General features: G+C 54.4%; 5 protein-coding genes across 5 annotated transcripts; 3 read left to right on the top strand and 2 right to left on the bottom strand.

Moving 5' to 3' along the window:
* Positions 1–273: 273 nt before the first annotated feature.
* On the top strand, positions 274–3,567 carry PFLUO_LOCUS2379 (uncharacterized protein; the record flags this gene model as incomplete). The annotated part of the gene is made up of 6 exons (XM_073779513.1): positions 274–795; positions 858–1,139; positions 1,191–1,652; positions 1,708–2,032; positions 2,083–2,447; positions 2,503–3,567. The coding sequence occupies 6 exons, from the start codon at positions 274–276 to the stop codon at positions 3,565–3,567; spliced, it is 3,021 nt and encodes a 1,006-aa protein (XP_073636460.1).
* Positions 3,568–4,536: 969 nt separating this feature from the next.
* PFLUO_LOCUS2378 (uncharacterized protein) lies at positions 4,537–6,963 on the bottom strand (the record flags this gene model as incomplete). The annotated part of the gene is made up of 1 exon (XM_073779512.1): positions 4,537–6,963. The coding sequence occupies one exon, from the start codon at positions 6,961–6,963 to the stop codon at positions 4,537–4,539; it is 2,427 nt and encodes an 808-aa protein (XP_073636459.1).
* A 386-nt stretch (positions 6,964–7,349) lies between these two features.
* On the top strand, positions 7,350–8,291 carry PFLUO_LOCUS2377 (suppressor of deletion of TFIIS; the record flags this gene model as incomplete). The annotated part of the gene is made up of 5 exons (XM_073779510.1): positions 7,350–7,400; positions 7,452–7,476; positions 7,531–7,566; positions 7,631–8,056; positions 8,116–8,291. 5 exons carry the CDS (start codon positions 7,350–7,352, stop codon positions 8,289–8,291), a joined length of 714 nt encoding a protein of 237 aa, XP_073636458.1.
* Positions 8,292–8,563: 272 nt separating this feature from the next.
* Positions 8,564–12,710, top strand: PFLUO_LOCUS2376 (uncharacterized protein; the record flags this gene model as incomplete). The annotated part of the gene is made up of 2 exons (XM_073779509.1): positions 8,564–8,974; positions 9,039–12,710. The coding sequence occupies 2 exons, from the start codon at positions 8,564–8,566 to the stop codon at positions 12,708–12,710; spliced, it is 4,083 nt and encodes a 1,360-aa protein (XP_073636457.1).
* A 736-nt stretch (positions 12,711–13,446) lies between these two features.
* On the bottom strand, positions 13,447–14,733 carry PFLUO_LOCUS2375 (uncharacterized protein; the record flags this gene model as incomplete). Its single annotated transcript, XM_073779508.1, has 1 exon — positions 13,447–14,733. One exon carries the CDS (start codon positions 14,731–14,733, stop codon positions 13,447–13,449), a length of 1,287 nt encoding a protein of 428 aa, XP_073636456.1.
* Between the last annotated feature and the right edge of the window lie 1,790 nt (positions 14,734–16,523).

Genomic DNA, 16,523 nt, shown 5'->3' with positions numbered 1-16,523 from the left:
TTCTTCTTCTTCTTTTCTCTTCATTCCTTGCGATTTACGATTCCGCGTGCCCACTTCACCGATCGATCTTCGTTCCCACCATTCCGCGGCAGAAAACCGCCCTGCCCTGCCCAACCCACAGGGCCATTCCTTATCCCTGTCGAGAACGGTCTGACCACCCACTCCTCCTCCACCCACCGACCCCGACAATCATCCATCATCCATCCTCCACCATTCCTCCCTCTCTTTCCCCTCGACACGTTCTAGGGGTCAGAGTTCTCGCCGAACCTGGTCATGCACAAGATTTCCAACTTCACGGGACAGGCCCGTCATGGTTGGGAACGAATGACGCCGACCTTTGGGATGTCCCGACCTCACACCACCGACATGGCCATCCGTCGACCTCACGGTGCGCCGCCCATGACGCCCCCGTCTAGCATCGACCCTACCGTCAATCAATCCTTCAACGTGCCCTTCTCCTCTACCTTGGCCGGTCCCGATGTCGAAGATGTGATCCACGCTAGTCCCGCCGCCCTTCAGCGCTGGACCTTCCCCGAAGGCACTCCCGAGGGCACCCCGGTACACCAGCTGCCTGTGCACACCAACAACGTCGAAGGGTTGCGGAGACTATGCCGGCAAATAACGGAAAGCAACGCAGGACGGGTGGAGGCTTCCTTGACATCCTCGGAGCCCAAGGCCGTGCCCTCGATCCAGCGCCGGCCGAACGGCCTGACCACCAATGTTTGCGTCACGGGCGATGGAGAGACGGTGCGGAAGATGCGAGCAAAGATCTTGAACGAAACCCCGATCATGCTGGTACGTGGATGAATTTTTCTTCTTCTGGTACATCCCTTGCTAACACTGGGCCCTTTCATCAGCGGTGCGCGACTGTTGACGTGGATATGCATCTGATTATGGATGGATCGCCCAAAGGAGTTCGACCGAGCGTCCTCGAGCACCTGGATACCCTGGCCGCCTACACCGGAACCGATATCTTCCTGTTGACTCCCAAGCTTCACGATGCGGATAGTGCGGTGGTTTCCTCATACGGCTACGCCTCTGACAATGGACTCGAACAACGCTTCCGGCTGGCCATTTACGGAGACATGGAGAGCACGGAGCATGCCAAGACGCGGGTGCTCATTATGATCGACCAAATCGTAAGTTCCTTCGTGTGCCTTGACAGGAATACCAAACTAACCTCGGAACAGCTCAAACGTCATGTGGATGCCATGAAGCTGGAGTTGACCATGCACACCCTGGTCTGTGGCCGCACCCGTAAGAACATCAAGCTCATCGAGGCTGCTACCGGCACCGCCATCTACTTTCCCCCGCCATTCCCACGGATCTTCGGTTATACCCCTCCCGGTGCCAACCGCCGGAGCGAGGACGAGGTTTTTATCACGGGCGAGACGCCGGAGCAGATTGCTCGGGCCAAACAAAAGCTGCGGGAGTTAATCATGGGAGTCAAAATCTACGTGAAGGATGTGGTGGTCAATTCGAGCAAAATCGACAATATCTTGCTCGACCGTCTGGACAAGGTTCGCAAGGTGATGGAAATGAATGGTTCCTACGTCCTGTTTCCGCAACTCGGTAGCCAGCGCGGTCTCGTTCGCATTCAAGGCACGGAGGTCTTGCATGTCGAACGGACCGTCCGGGAGATCATGGCTCTGGTATGTTGTGTTTTGACATGTTATACGAAAGCATTGCTAATTTTTCTTCCTTTAGGCTGGTCAATTCTATAGTGCGTCGTGGTGGATCATCATGCCGGACCCAGCCCAAGGCGGTGTTCGTGCTCCGTCCACTCCCGAAGTCCGGTCCATGCTCTCGGATATCTGCACCAACTCGGAAGCGGAAGTCAGCTTCGACAATCTCACCTTCACCATAAATGGATCCGACGATGCGGTCAAGGCTGCGATGACAGTCATCAACCAAATCCCCTTTGTGACGCGGAGTCAATACCAGATGCGGGTCAAGATTGAACTGGCCAACGAGCACAAGGAGTTCGTCAGTGGCAAGAAGAACGGGAAGATTAACAAGATCATGGGTCAGAGTAAGTGACTTTTCGCGGAATATTCAAAGCGGCTGCTGATCTCTAACTAGGCAATGTCCAAATTATCTTTGACGGATTCAACGAGTACAACTTCTACATCGATGTGTGCGGAAACCAATACGATTCAACCAAGAATGGCCTAGATTTGGTGGAACAGGAAATGCCTGCGTCCATTTCCTTCCATGTACCGGACCAGTACCATAAGCGGATCATCGGTATTGGTGGGCAGCACATCCAACGCATCATGAAGAAGTACTCGGTTTTCGTCAAATTCTCCAACGCCATGGACCGCGGCGGAATGGGTAAGGAAGACGATGACATCAAGGTCGACAATGTTATCTGCCGGACACCAGCTCGCAACGCGCAGAGCCTGGACCTGGTCAAGCAGGAGATCATGGACATGGTCGAGAAAGTTGTAAGTTGCTTGTTTCACCCACTTTGGACTCTAAGAGACTCATGATGTTTCACAGGATGCCGAATACGTGTCCGAGCGCGTTGTTATCAACAGGCTGTATCACCGTGAACTGCTGGCCCGCATGACCGAGATTGACGAGCTGGAGAAGAAGTGGAACTGCAAGATCGAGTTTCCCAGTACTGAGCTTGCGAGCGATGTTGTGGCCATCTCCGGTCCCGAGTATCAAGTTCCCCAAGCCGTGGATGCTCTGCTGGGTATGGTCCCGGAGAGCCATGAGCTTCACTTCCAGAGCTCTACCGAACTTCGCGAGTACTTCAAAGCTGCCGACTTCATCGCAGACGTTCGGACCAAGCTCAAGGAGCAGTACGAGGTCGATATCACGGTGGACGTTAATACCGATCTACCTTCGACGCCCGAAGATGGATCATCCCCAGCTTCTGCCGCTCCCGAGGATCGAGTGGTGCTTGGATATACACGGAACAATGCCGGTGGCCTGAAGGATGCCATCGACTTCTTGATATCTGTGCTTGTGGCCCACGGCCTCGATGCGACAACGGTCAAGGGAGCCATCCCGCGGCCCAAGTCCGACTCGTTTGAAGAGTCGCTGCCATTCTTCGACTCAAAGCTCTTGCAGCACGCCCCGACACCCCTCGTGACGGACTCGCCGACTCGGCCTAACTTCTCCGACGACGCCAGTGAGCGGGGCTCGATCTTCGAGCGCCTCCGCAAGCCAGGCAGCATCTCATCTTTCTCCTCGTTCATCGGCCGCAAGAACCAGTCCGCCTCGCCGGGCTCGTTCTTCAAACACGCCTCCAGCAATGCCTCCAAGGCGTCCCTGGTCTCGATGGAATCGCGGGACAGCGGCTACCGCAACCCCTGGAACGATTCCGGCGTCAACCTCCCCGAGGATGACCTGCCCGTTTTGGGCAGCTCACACAGCCACAAGAGCAGCAACAGCAACGGCGGCTGGCCGGCGCGCTTCGACGGCAAATTCCCCTTCGGCACGGCCCCTGGCGACATGACCCCCAAGCATGATCTGCGGGCCTCTTTTGACAGTGGTCGTCCTAGCACTTCGAATTCTACTTCTGGATACCCGGCCCCGATTGGGCCACCGCGTTAAAACACCCCCAAAATATCCATTTGCAGCAGTATACCCTTTTGATTTGGTTTATGATTTTTTTCTTCAGTTTCCAGCGGTTGTGTGTTTCGGTTTGTTTGTTTCTTGTTTGTGTTTTTGATTGATACCACGGAACGCAAGCAATGAAAGGCGTCAAGAAAAGAAAACGAGATATCCAAGAACGCGATAGAGCGGAATTCGCTCCCGAGGAGTGGGAGTGGAGTTCGCATTTTTGTTTTATGTGTCTTTTTTTCTGTCGTTTGTGTGGTTTTTTTTATTTTGGTTTTATTTGCAGCCTCACCGTCACTCTGTGTTAGGGAAAATACCTTCTCAAGGGACGGTAGGATTGGATTGGGATGGAGCCATCTGGATTGTCCTACACATTTATGTGTGATTTGATGATGGGTCTGGCTGGGGTTTTCCTTTTCGGTGACTCTGCTTCTGGTGTTGTTGTGTTCGTTTTTTGATTCTGATCTTTGTTGTTGATTCTTTGATATCCCCAGATCAATGAGATTTCACTTGATTTTAGAGACCTATGAAGCTTCCTACCGTCTAGTTTCTCCCAAGGATGATGTGTAGAACCTTCCATCTTCAAACATTGTACAACCAGATCGGTCTGCCCCAACGACTGCCCAGCAAAGGCTCTACACGAGCTGGACACCCCCAAGCACCACAGTACATTCAGTTTACTCGCGGCTCGTTTCCCATGTCTTGACTTTAGGTCTGGTATCCCTATTCTCGTTACTTTTTGATGACCCTTGCAGGTCATATCAGCTGGACAACAGTACATAACTGACTTCTTGCCATAGTATAGTAGAAGTTAAAGACAAGATAATATTTCACGGCATAGTTATAGTTAACTAGTAATTGGGTTTACTGAAGATAGTGGGCACAGAACCCTCCGATTATGCAACTACCTAACCACAAAATGCCTAGGCTACGCTTGTATATGTGAAGAGAAAAAAAGGTTCTTCAGTAACGCTGAGAACCACGCTGAACCAGATCACTAGCGCCGTCCGATGCAATATGACGTCCATCCTCGCCTTCGTAGTATCGCCGCTCTCGAACGGGTCGCGGGGCAGGAACATACACAGGTCGGTTCCAGTACTCGCCGACTGGGGGTTCTTCTGCCCGGTACCCAACTGCCCGGCGGTCTTCCACGTATATACTCGTCTCGCGACCCTGCCCAGTCGGCCTCACACTTCCAGCTCGCTGCACAACCTCTTGTGGCTCGTCGTATCGAGTTGGTTGAGGGCGCACGCTTGTTGTGCGGATGATTCTTTCTGGGGGAGGTGGATTGTATTCTTCGTAGTACGCCGGTTGTCGCGGAGCATATTCAGCCACCTGCACGCTTCCGGGACGCGAGTAAGTCGTCTCATGTCCGTCCGGTGGTGCGGCGTAGATTCGTCTGTCGCTGGTTGTAGGACGGGCGTAGTCCGAAACGACACGCCGATAGACGGGCTGTGGCGGTGGCATTTCTTGTACGTACCGGTGCTCGCCATAGGCATCTTGCACAACAGATGGGGCGCGCATGCTGGCAGAACGGAGAGGAGCGCGATCCTCGTACACTTCGCTTCTCGATACCTGAGACATTGGACGAGGTGGCGGGGCCATGGGCTGTGTCCTCTGGGCCGGCACCATCTCGATATACTGAGTGCCATGCTCGTCGACCACGATCCGTCGCGGTGGGGGGGCCATTGTTCGTGCGGATGGGACCTCCTCGTAATATGGCTCCTGATATGTTGTTGGCGGTTCATCGACAGCAACGTAGCGGCGGCTGTAGGAAGGAGGGGCTTCCTCGTAATATCTCGGCCGGTCAACCACCGTATAGGATGCGGATCGGGCCACAGAAGGATGGACATCAATATGCTCGCGAGGATAGTCTGACTGCCTAGCGTATTGAATGTTTGCGACGCGGCGAAGATCCCCGTCGTCACGAACTGGCCGTCTGGTGCTGAGCCGAGAACTTGTCCGTGATGGCCCTGGCTCCAATGCGGGCTCGTGGTACCCTTGAGTTTCGTAAACCGGCTCGCGCCTTTCAGCCACTGGGGTGTACCGTGGCGACACACTGTCAATGTACACAGGCTGCTCTTGACGCTGTCGACCGCGAAGAACTTCGGGATCATCAGCAAATGGCGGCGGAGACACTGGCTCTTGTTTGATGTAGATTTCTGTAGGGGCTGCAACCGACGCGTGGCCAGATCCACCGTCAAGTCTTCTCCGTTTTCTAGAGATCACATTCGGGGCGGGTGCAGTAGGGCTGCCACGGGCAGAATCTGGGTCAGAATACACCTGGTCTGATCGGTATCCAGTACGCTCATCACGAAGTTGTTGGACGGCCGGGGCTTTCTTTGTGGCTAGAGGCGACACTCGCGATGGTCGCGGAGCTGCAGGGGAAGTTATATGGTTCTGAACCACTCTAATGCCATTTGCAGGGGAAGGAGGTCTGCGCATTTCCTGGCTGTAAACGGGAAATCTGCCGTCAGAGACACGTCGTCGCCCCCTGGCACCGCGTTGGTCATCTTGATAGTCCACTGGGGGCACCGTTGGCGCAGGCGGAGAATACTCGGGCTCCTCCAGAGGCTCGACCGGTTGCTGCAACCCGGCATGGCCATGTCGCGGCTGCTGCTTCTGAACATTCAGTGAACGCTGGTCAGCCACAGGGTAAGCATCATGCATTTCCTGATCAGATCCAGGTGGGTTGAGAGCTTCCAGTCGTTGCAACTCATCTGATTTGTGGCCCAGACCCCGAGCCACCGGAGATGGCCTTTGGTGGTCACCAATCTGGGGCGGAGAGTCAGGAGCTCTACTGGAATAAAACGAGTTGTCGTCGTCACCGGGGCCAGTAGCCTCCGAGGGATCACTCAGGGAGAGGGGCTTCACGAGCTCAAGTGCTCTGTTCAAGACCTCTTCGACATCAAATCCTGGGTTTGTGTCCTGCAGCAAAAGTTTTTGTTTTGTTTCTTGCTTCTTTTGCTCCACTTGGTCCCGCAGCGCTCTCTCCACCCGTTGCCGTTGTAGCTGTAACTCCGCTCTGACGAGGTCGTCTGACTTGGTCAAGAAGATAGGGTTGATCTCCGAGGCAGGTTTGGGGGCAACGCGGGGTGGGGGAGGAGTGGCGGCCGCAGGAGGTTGAGAGGCAGGGGTTTTCTTGGGAGTTGTTTTGGGCTTGGTTTTTGCTGGCTGTGTCTGGGCCACGGGAGCTGGTTGACCATTGCGAGTGGTTGATTTTCGCACAAACTGCTGGGGCACTTTGAGACGAGGATGTAGTCCCCAGAAAATGTCATCGCTGATCTTGAGAATTCTCTCATATTCCTGCACCTCGTCTGCCGTCACCGGCGCGGAGGGAGCCATCGGTCCTGCTGCAAGGTGAGTAGCTGACCCATGAGCTGCAGCCATGGCCTAAGGGAGAGGGATCTTGAATGCAGAAGCTTCAGGGACGGTGATCAATGAGGGGCTTTAGCCTCATATGTCCCGTGTCTCTTCCCGAAGCCACTGGCGCGAACAAACGAAAGAAAGAAAGGAAGGACGTTGCAAGGTGATGCGCAAGGGAAAGATTATTTGTCCGGGCGCTAGTCCGAAAGTTGACTAGTCCGCCCAGTCACGGGAAAATGCAGCTCAGCCAATGATCATCCGCGGCCCTCAGTCCCGTGGGTGGAATGCGCGATGACTCCTAACTAACTGCCGGGCCATCGGGAGTTGTGAACGAGCGATTCATGCTGTCTTCCCTCCTACGCTTCTCTCGTCCCCGTTTCGCCTCGCTCCCGCGAGCCCATTCCTTCAGTATGGCCGCCATTGACGCCCGCCCGGTGTTCTTCTTTGACATCGACAACTGTGTACGTCAACCGATTCGAGCATGATGAACTACAGCCGTCGCTAACCAACAGCTGGGCTTACAGTTGTATTCAAAATGTTGGAAACCAATCCTCAACTGCCACACGACCCAAGACTGACTCAACTCTCCAGCATGCAATGTCCACGATGAGATGCAGACACTCATCAGTCAGTCCTCCGAGCCTCGATCATGTCCGGGATGCGATGCTAACCGATCTTCTAATTTGTCTAGACAAATTCTTCGTCAAACACCTTACCCTCAACAAAGACGATGCGCATATGCTTCACCAGAAGTACTACAAGGAATATGGACTCGCCATTGAGGGCCTCGCTCGCCACCACACGATCGACCCGCTTCAGTTCAACCACGAGGTCGACGACGCCCTGCCCCTCGATGAAATCTTGAAACCGGATCCCAACCTGCACAGGCTGCTGCAGAGCCTAGACACCAGCAAAGTGAAGCCGTGGTTGCTCACGAATGCCTACATCAACCATGCGAAACGGGTGGTGAAGCTACTAGACGTCGAGGAATTCTTTGAGGGTATCACTTTCTGTGACTATGGGCAACTGCCGCTGGTCTGCAAACCGAGCCAGGATATGTATGCGAAGGCGGAGAAGGAGGCCGGTGCTCCTAGCACGGAGTCATGTTTCTTTGTTGGTATGTACTTTCATTTCCTGGACACCACAAGCCAGCAGCCGGATGCTAATGTCATACAGACGACTCTCACTTGAATTGCAAGCATGCGCAAGACCGGGGGTGGACCGTCGTCCATCTGGTTGAGCCAGGCCAACCGATTCCTCGAGTCCCGGCATCGAGATATTTGGTGTCCAGCCTCGAGGAGCTTCGGACTCACTTTCCTCATGTCTTCAAGCCGCAAGTCGAAGAGGCTTAGAGTATTGCCATGATATACCGTTGTGGTTGTTTTGTCTATAGAATTCTCGCTTTTATGCGGGCTACGAATGTACATAGATTAATGAGTCCATTATTGTTCTCTTGGGGGATATTGTAATCGTTGACTTAGGGCCAGTTTCTGCCTCAGGCTGCCAGTTGATCGGCGCGCGTCCAGTGTCCGTTCGTTCAGGGACTCCGTGTCTTCCCTTGTCCTTCAACTCTTTTCGACCAACAACGACAGTCAAAGCCCGTCGTGGCACCACATTTTCCACGATGGCCGATCGAGAGATCTCTTCCGGCTCGGTGATCAGCCTCACCGACGGACGCCAGGCCACCGTTCGCTTCCTCGGCGTCACGCACTTCGCGCCCGGAGAATGGGTTGGTGTCGAATTGAATGAAGCCACCGGCAAGAACGATGGCTCTGTGCAAGGACAACGCTACTTTGACTGTGACCCGGGCTACGGCATGTTTGTGCGTTCCTCGGCCATCACATCTGTTATTCAACAGCCCGCGCGGGAGAGTAAACAAACCGCCAAACCCGGCACCGGTCCAGCAGGACCCAGGTCCGCAGGCTTGAAGAGACAGACTGGACTTCCTGCTACGGGAATTAAGCGTCAGAGTACTGGTCTAGCTTCGACTCCCACACCCGCTCAGAGAGTTGGAGCTCCCCGTTCGTCCCTGAGAGTATGTCGTGATTCCCCCATCTCCCCGGGCAGGATTTTGAGCTAAATTTCCGTGTTTTTCATAGTCCCCGACAAAGTCCCCGACAAAGCAACTTTCAGGATCCTCCGCGCCCTCCAGTCGCTCTTCGACCAGCGCTGCCGCTCGCACCTCTACCGCGGCGCCAACCCGTCCACGACCAACCAGCGCCGTCAGGTCCTCAATGGGCCCCGCAGCATCTCAATCTACTGTCTCCAAACCAGCGCGACCTTCAGCTGTCGGGACGGCGACTCGGACGACACGGCCTGGCTCCCAAAGCACATTGGCAAGCTCTGCGGCAGCTAAGCGTACCTCACTGCGACAGACTGCAGCTGCAAAGGCGTCAGATGGCCCGGATACTGGAACAAGTGGACAGTCCGAAGATGCGACTGATGCGGAGTCACTTGACACCGAAGGGGAGGCGCCGCAAAACGAAGCCCCGGCACCAAAACCTCCTCGGCAGTCTTTGACTGCCACACGCCCGGCTGGTGCAAGAGCAGGCATGACCTCGTCAACATCACAACGCCAGCTGTCAAGTGCCAACGTTTCTCGGGAACTTGAGGAACTCCAGACGAAGCTCCGGGTCATGGAAAAGAAACGGGCGGAAGATCGAGAGAAACTCAAGACCCTCGAACGACTCCAGTCTGAGCGCGACAAGTTCGAATCCATTATTCAAAAGCTGCAGGCCAAGTATCAGCCCCAGCAGATGGAGATCACTGAGCTGCGCAAGAAACTTAAAGAATCCGAAGGCAGACTGGAGGAAGTGGAGCGCCTGCAAGCAGAACATGAATCCCTCATGGAGATGGCTTCTCTTGACCGGGAAATGGCGGAGGAGACGGCCGAGGCATTCAAACATGAGTGTGATGCCCTTCGCTCAAAGATGGAAGAGCTTCAGCTGGAGGTGGAAGTCCTTCGAGAGGAGAATGAAGAGTATGGCCAGGAGACGAGTCCGGAAGAAAAGTCCAGCCATGGATGGTTGCAGATGGAAAAGACGAACGAGCGTCTCCGCGAGGCACTTATCCGCCTGCGGGATATGAGCCAGGCACAAGACGCGGAACTCAAGGCCCAGGTCAAAGAACTGGAGGACGACTTGGAAGAATACTCCAAAGTGAAATCGGAGTACGAAGCTACGAAGGAGAAACTGTTGGTGGCGGAGACCAATGTGGACGACCTCAAGCAGCAACTGGAGACCGCCCTCGGAGCCGAAGAGATGATCGAGGAATTGGCAGACAAGAACATGGGCTACCAGGAGGAGATCAATGAACTCAAGGCTGCCATCGAAGACTTGGAATCTCTCAAAGAAATCAGTGATGAACTGGAGTACACTCACATCGAAACCGAGAAGCAGCTCCAGGAAGAGATCGACTATCGGGACGGCGTATTTAGTGAACAAACCCGAAGGATTGGACAGCAGGACGAAGTCATCGAAGACCTTGAGTACACATTGTCCCGTTTTCGGGAGCTGGTTACGAACCTGCAGAGCGATTTGGAAGATATGCGGGCTTCTCAGCAGATTTCCGAAGCAGAGGCCACCGACCTGACATCCCGTTCTCGAGCTATGATAGATTTGAACATGAAGCTGCAGGCCTCTGTCTCAAAGTCACAGACCAAGTCTATTAACATGGAGCTGAATCGCATGGAGGCAGAGGAAGCATCGCAACACCTGTCAATCCTGAAGCTGTACCTCCCCGAGTACTTTGAGGGTGAGAAGAACTCTGTCCTGGCGCTTCTCCGGTTCAAACGTGTCGGCTTCAAGTCCGGCATGATGAGCAGCACCATCCGCGAACGTGTTTCGGACCAGTCAGCAATCTCGACATACGAGGAAGTTTTTACGGCCCACGAAGTCCTGGAACATCTTCTTTGGATCTCTTCCCTATGCGACCAGTTCGTGAACCACATCACAGCTTGCTCTCCGGAGCAGTTTGGTGAAATCAAGGCTGCCTTGTTTGAAATGGAGCCAGTTGAGCGGACCCTGAATTTCTGGATAGAGAATTTGAAGAAGAATGAAGTCAACATGAAGAAGTTTGCAGTGGAGCTCCAACGGTCCATTGCTTTACTCACGCATCTGGCTGAGACACTTCTTCCCTCGAACCCGGAGATGTTCTCGGACGAGCTGTGTATGCGAGCAAATCTATCCCAGTCATATCTCGAGCACGCGGCGGGGACGATCTCGCGGCTGAAGATTCTCATTCAGTCAAAACTTGGGACTCCGGAGGAGGGCAGCGAGGAGATCTCCTTTGCTCTGAATAAGATGGATGGCTTCGCGTCTCAAGCTCGCGGATACAAAGTCGCCATGGGTAAAATCTCTCGGTCTCTTGACGAGCTTCGCTCAAGATCACTTGCGCTTTCTAAGGAGGTAGACGAGCCTTTCAAGCTGACTGAAGATGCCACTCGAGGGCTTTCGGAGTTTGCTCGACAACTCGGCGAGAATATTGTCGTCCTCACCAGCGACGAAGGTCGCACGGAGCCATTCACCTTGGAAGAAGTTTTGGAAAGCATGTCACAGGTTTCCACGTCTTCTGTTCAGCCGTCAGAGGCGTCAAGTGAAAATAACGATACGTTGTCTTTGCTCGTCAACAGATTGCGGGAAGTGGGCGGTCAGTTGGAGGAGCTGGATGCCATTTCGTCCGACCTGTCTCGAACAACTGAATTTGAGAGAGGCGCGTTCCCTTGGATTGCTCGTTCGGAAGAACTCAAATCCAACAAAACGATCTCTCCGGATGCGGATGAGGAGATTCGCCGCCTCAAGAATGAAGTCCATGAGGTTTCTACCGCGCTTGGTGTGAAAGACAACAACATCGAGGAGCAGACTATCAAGATCGAGCTCCTCGAATCCAGGATGAAAGAGGCCGGCAAGAAGGCTTCTATGGTCAAGGATCTTGAGGCAAAGGTCGAAGAGACCCGGAACGCGGGCGACGAACTCGAGAAGACCGTCGAGCGCCAGAAGAAAGAACTACAGACCGCCGAGGCCGAGCGAGACGAGTTCAAGGTCCGACTGGAGCGGATGAAGCGTGTGTCCGGAACGGCAGGTGTTACCACCACCAGCGACGGTGTTGTCATCGACAGCGAGGCCTCCTTGGCCGCCATGCAGGAGAACGAGACTCTCCGCGCCGAAGTCCAAAGCCTCCAATCGGCCGTGCGTTTCCTGCGCGAAGAGAACCGCCGCGCGAACATGCTCGACCCGTACTCCGTGCAGCGCTCCACAGAACTGCACGCCTGGCTAGACGCACCGCTCGCCCGACCAAGCCCGACTCCCGAACAAGAAAAGGCCCAGCGCACCGCCCTCGAGAGCCGCGATGTCCTAACCCACCTCCTAAAGCTGACCAAGGAGTCCCGCGTTTGCGATCTGAAATCAACTCTCCTCCCACCATCAGCCAGTGGCGATACTATCACAGGCAGTGCCCGGACTGGATGGCGTCCGTCGAAAACCCGCCTCCGCTACCAGGTTTTGCAGCAACGCGAGAACTTCGAGCACTGGGCTGAATGGCGCAACGATATCGTCGACTACGAACGCGAACAGGATCGTCTGGCGGCGGCTAAGCGGGAGCGCGCGCTGCGCCAACGCGCCCCGAAGCATGCGCACAAGGCTTCGGTTGAGTTTCCTCAGGGCCTGGGACATGGCATGATGGGTGGCGCGTGGCGCATGCTTGGGATGGGTAATGAGGGCCGCAAGCCTGCTGCGCCTGGCTCGGGCGGCGTGGAGATTGTATCTACGGATTGATTTGTAGTCCGACTTGTGTGTGAATATGCTTCAGGATGAAGATGGATCTTCTCTCTGAGCTGTACATAATCTTGGTTTTGATACCTTTTTTTCTATGTTCTATTTTTGTCTTATACCCTCTGCAATTACTACCTACCAGTGCTGTTGTTGTTGGATCTGCCGCTTTCCTGGGTTGTCCCTGTTAAATGATAGCACAATATCAAGGATCTCACATTGTCTAGAATAATATGTCTTGCTTGACGGCCGCGCCTATTTCTCTTATGCTCTTTGCCTTCTCGTAGTTACATATAATATTGTCTGAACCCTCAGTGGTAATGTCACCAGCCACTCTTGTTCCAAGTTTTCCTCCTTGCTGTGAATCTACAGAGAGGCAGGCAGTTGATGCAAAAGGCACTTTAAAGATACTCAGTCTAATATCTGGGAAGACCAGACAGTTGTGACGAGATATATATATTCCATGTTCTCATTGCTTCGGTAGATTCCGTTATAGACATGGCAGTCTCCACGACCAAACCAGAACATAATCATCAGGAGTAAGACACAGCAAAAAAGGAAGAAACCAAAAGCCAACGCGGGGTATTTTTAGCACATAAATAAGCGATCATTTGTAGATGGGCATGCCAACAACACCGAACTCAGCAAACCGAGCAAAAAAAAAACCGAAAACGCTGATATATTCCCTCCCTTGAATTACAAAACCGCGCAGGTAAAGTAAAGTAACCCTCTCTAGGCTATTCTAGAAAGCCACTCCAACAACTGGGCCAGTCCACCGCCTTGAGTCATCTGAAGACGGATACTCATATTCGGACTGAGGAGACTCCGAATGAGGATATCGCTGCTGGTGGTCCTCATAGATTGTGGGGTAGCTGTTTCGCGGCGTGCTGATTCTATGACTGAGCGAGATACCAGCTTCGATATCTTTTTCTGTGGACGGGGAGTAATCGTGCAGTGAAGGCGTGTTGGTGGTCATTGTGCTGGATATGGAAGAGTTATGGCGTGTTCGGTTCGGGCCACCCGTGGCGGCCGTGATGTTCGTTCCGACGGTGGACCCGCTCGGGGTGCGGGTTCGATCGAATATGAATCCCTTTTCGCCTGGCATGCTGGTTTGTGTATTGCCTGTGCTCAGGTCTTTATCACTGTGATGGCGAGGGGGTTGGAACCAGCCTGTCACGCCGGTGGAGAAGATGTTTTCGGGGGTTGTGTATCTGCGGTGATTCACCACATCCACCTGCTGAGTCTGCGAGCTTGACTCGAGGGTTTCTGCGTACCCTATTCCCTGGACGTCCCCGAGGTCCGATATGGGAGATGGAGATTTGGGTGATACCGGCGTCGAAGCTATTATGGCATCGTGTATTAATTGAGTAGCCGCCTCGATTTCCGCTGGTGATGGGTAATAGCCGTATGGGCTGAATGGGCTGAGCAGATCGGAATGTAGGCTCATATCGTCAGAGAGAGGCGATGGGAGATCCACCGGCGGGGGAAGAATCATGACCGGGGTGATGACCGAGAAATGCGGGATCAGCGCACTGGTGACGCGAACTGGGGCCGGTGGCTCGACCAGCTGCTCTATATGCCCGGCAGACGGTGTTGGCTTCCGCGGGATCGTCAATGCAGCAGCTGTTGATTGAGTGTGCCGCATTCGGTATTCAACAGAAGGTAACGCCGCCCGTGGGGGCGCTGCCAGCGTCTGGCGCTGGGAACGGTCTTCCAGGCTGAAGGCTTCGAACGAGGGCAGATCCGATAGTCGGTTGCCGCCATGATAGATGCTGAGCTCCAGTGGTCGAAAACGCCTGGGCACAGGCGGCACAGGTGGTACCGGCGGGGCCTGGTATCCGTCCACATAGTGGAAATCATAAGGCGCGCTGATCCTGTTCTGGGCGTTGGATTTCCTTCTGATATGCATGCTGGCTCGGGTATGTGCCCGAGACGCGAGATTCCTCCCCTCGACCATCCATGCTGATAATGAGTTCCGATTCTGGCGCACACTGGGATCCGGGAGGTCATCGTAGACCCTCAAGATCATGGGCGGGACGAGATGGGGTTGAGTGTGGCATACTTCCATCTCCCGTTTGGTGCCTGGTGGGGTTGCTTAGTCGACGCCTTAGGGCTATCTGCTGCGAAGACTGACCTCTATGACTACCCTGTCTTTGGGCATCTCCCTCCGCCGCTGGACACACCCATGACAAGCATGATCGTATCCAACCCGGGAGTATAGATCCTGCTTCCTCCAAAGCCAGCGTCATGGCGACCAGCGCATCCGACACTAATCCATCGCCTTCACGGAAGGCGGAGAAGAAAATGGGTAAGGGAAAAAGAGAGAAAACGAGGAAGAAAAGACGAGTACGAAGATTGAGGGAAAGAAAAGTAGCGTAGCATGTATGTAAGCCCCCCTCCCCACTACTGCACAGGATGGCAATCCTCCGCGACCTGTCACGATAAATCGAGCACTGGATTGGCCCGCTTGCCTTCTAGTGCGGTGAAACACAACGCTTTGGGCCACGACTAAGCCCAACGGAGCGAGTCAGCCTGGCTTCCAGGGACCCGAGACGACCGTCGATCGCCCCCATCACGCTTGCCACAGCTGGCCTTATTCGTCAGGGGCCGGGCGGGGGTCGTCACAGACATGCTTATCACGGATCTTGCGTGCTAACTATAGCGGCCTGGCTCATCCGGGAAAGGGCAATGGTGGAGAGCTCGGGCGCGTAGCAGCGTGTTGGGCTTCGGGTTGAGCGGACAAGCTTGCAAAGCTGTCGGATGTACTGCCCAAATGGTTCACCAAGCTCACCACTAACTTTCCTCGCACTGACAAAATCCAAAAATGCCCGTCGTATATGAACCATCGTAAATGATACGTTCGCTAACCTACACCCAATCCTCTCTCCCCCCCGAGAATGATGATTACTTGCCCCAAACATTGTCCTCCTCTTCCGGACCTCCGTACGCCCATTGTGGGGGTGATCGGGCTGGATCCTGCTCCTGGCCCTGACGATCATGATGGAAGCCGCCACTTCCTTCTGGGGCCGAATCCGCCGAGTTCTCTTGAGGCTCCGACCCAGTCTCTTCTTCAATTGGGTGCCCAGACGGCCTTCTGGAGAACGAACGACAAAATTAGAAACTGCTAGTTGGAAAGGATTCGCTAAAGCCAACTTACGCAAACCGTCGGGTATCTGGAGCCGCCTCGGCGGATCCAAGCTCTCTCTGGGTCTGGGCTCTATCTTCCTCCTCCGCTTCGCGGTCTTCCACCACGAGATCAACCAGCTGGTCGTGATGGGAGCCGCTGGAGCCATGTGAATTGGAGCTGGGATTGCGCTGCACCGAACGAGTGGCGTCTGGACCTTGACCGGACTGGTTGGAGCTGGACCTGTGGTCTCGGCGCGAACTGGTGTTACCCGAAGCTCGGCGTTTGCGATGCGTGCGAGCCTTTTTGACATCTCCCGATGAAGGGGAGTCCTGGTAACTCCGGTCGACAGGCAGACGCTGGTCTCTTGGCACTTCGTTGGCGGTAATCACAGGGTACTAGGCGCCGTCAGCAATCTCGACTTTCCTGTCGCACACTCCGGATCAACCTACATTCCAATCTCCGAATTCTAGTGCTCGGGCATTGGTGAACAGCCGCTCATCCTCATCGTCCATCGTAGACTCGATCTCAGTGTAAGAGCCGAAGCGTTCGTTACGGCTCCCTCGTTCGCTTCGACTGCGATTCCTGGATTCGCTACCAGCCAACAGGGGGGTACGGCTGTTCGTTTCCCCAGGTTTGTTGACTTCCCCCGGTTTGCTGACTTCGCCAGGCTTCGGGATCCAGTATTTTGCTTT

This window comes from Penicillium psychrofluorescens (genome assembly GCF_964197705.1).
Source record: "Penicillium psychrofluorescens genome assembly, chromosome: 2".
Lineage (NCBI taxonomy): Eukaryota > Fungi > Ascomycota > Eurotiomycetes > Eurotiales > Aspergillaceae > Penicillium > Penicillium psychrofluorescens.
Note: the sequence above shows the minus strand (reverse complement) of the source record. Positions and strands in the feature narration are given on the sequence as shown.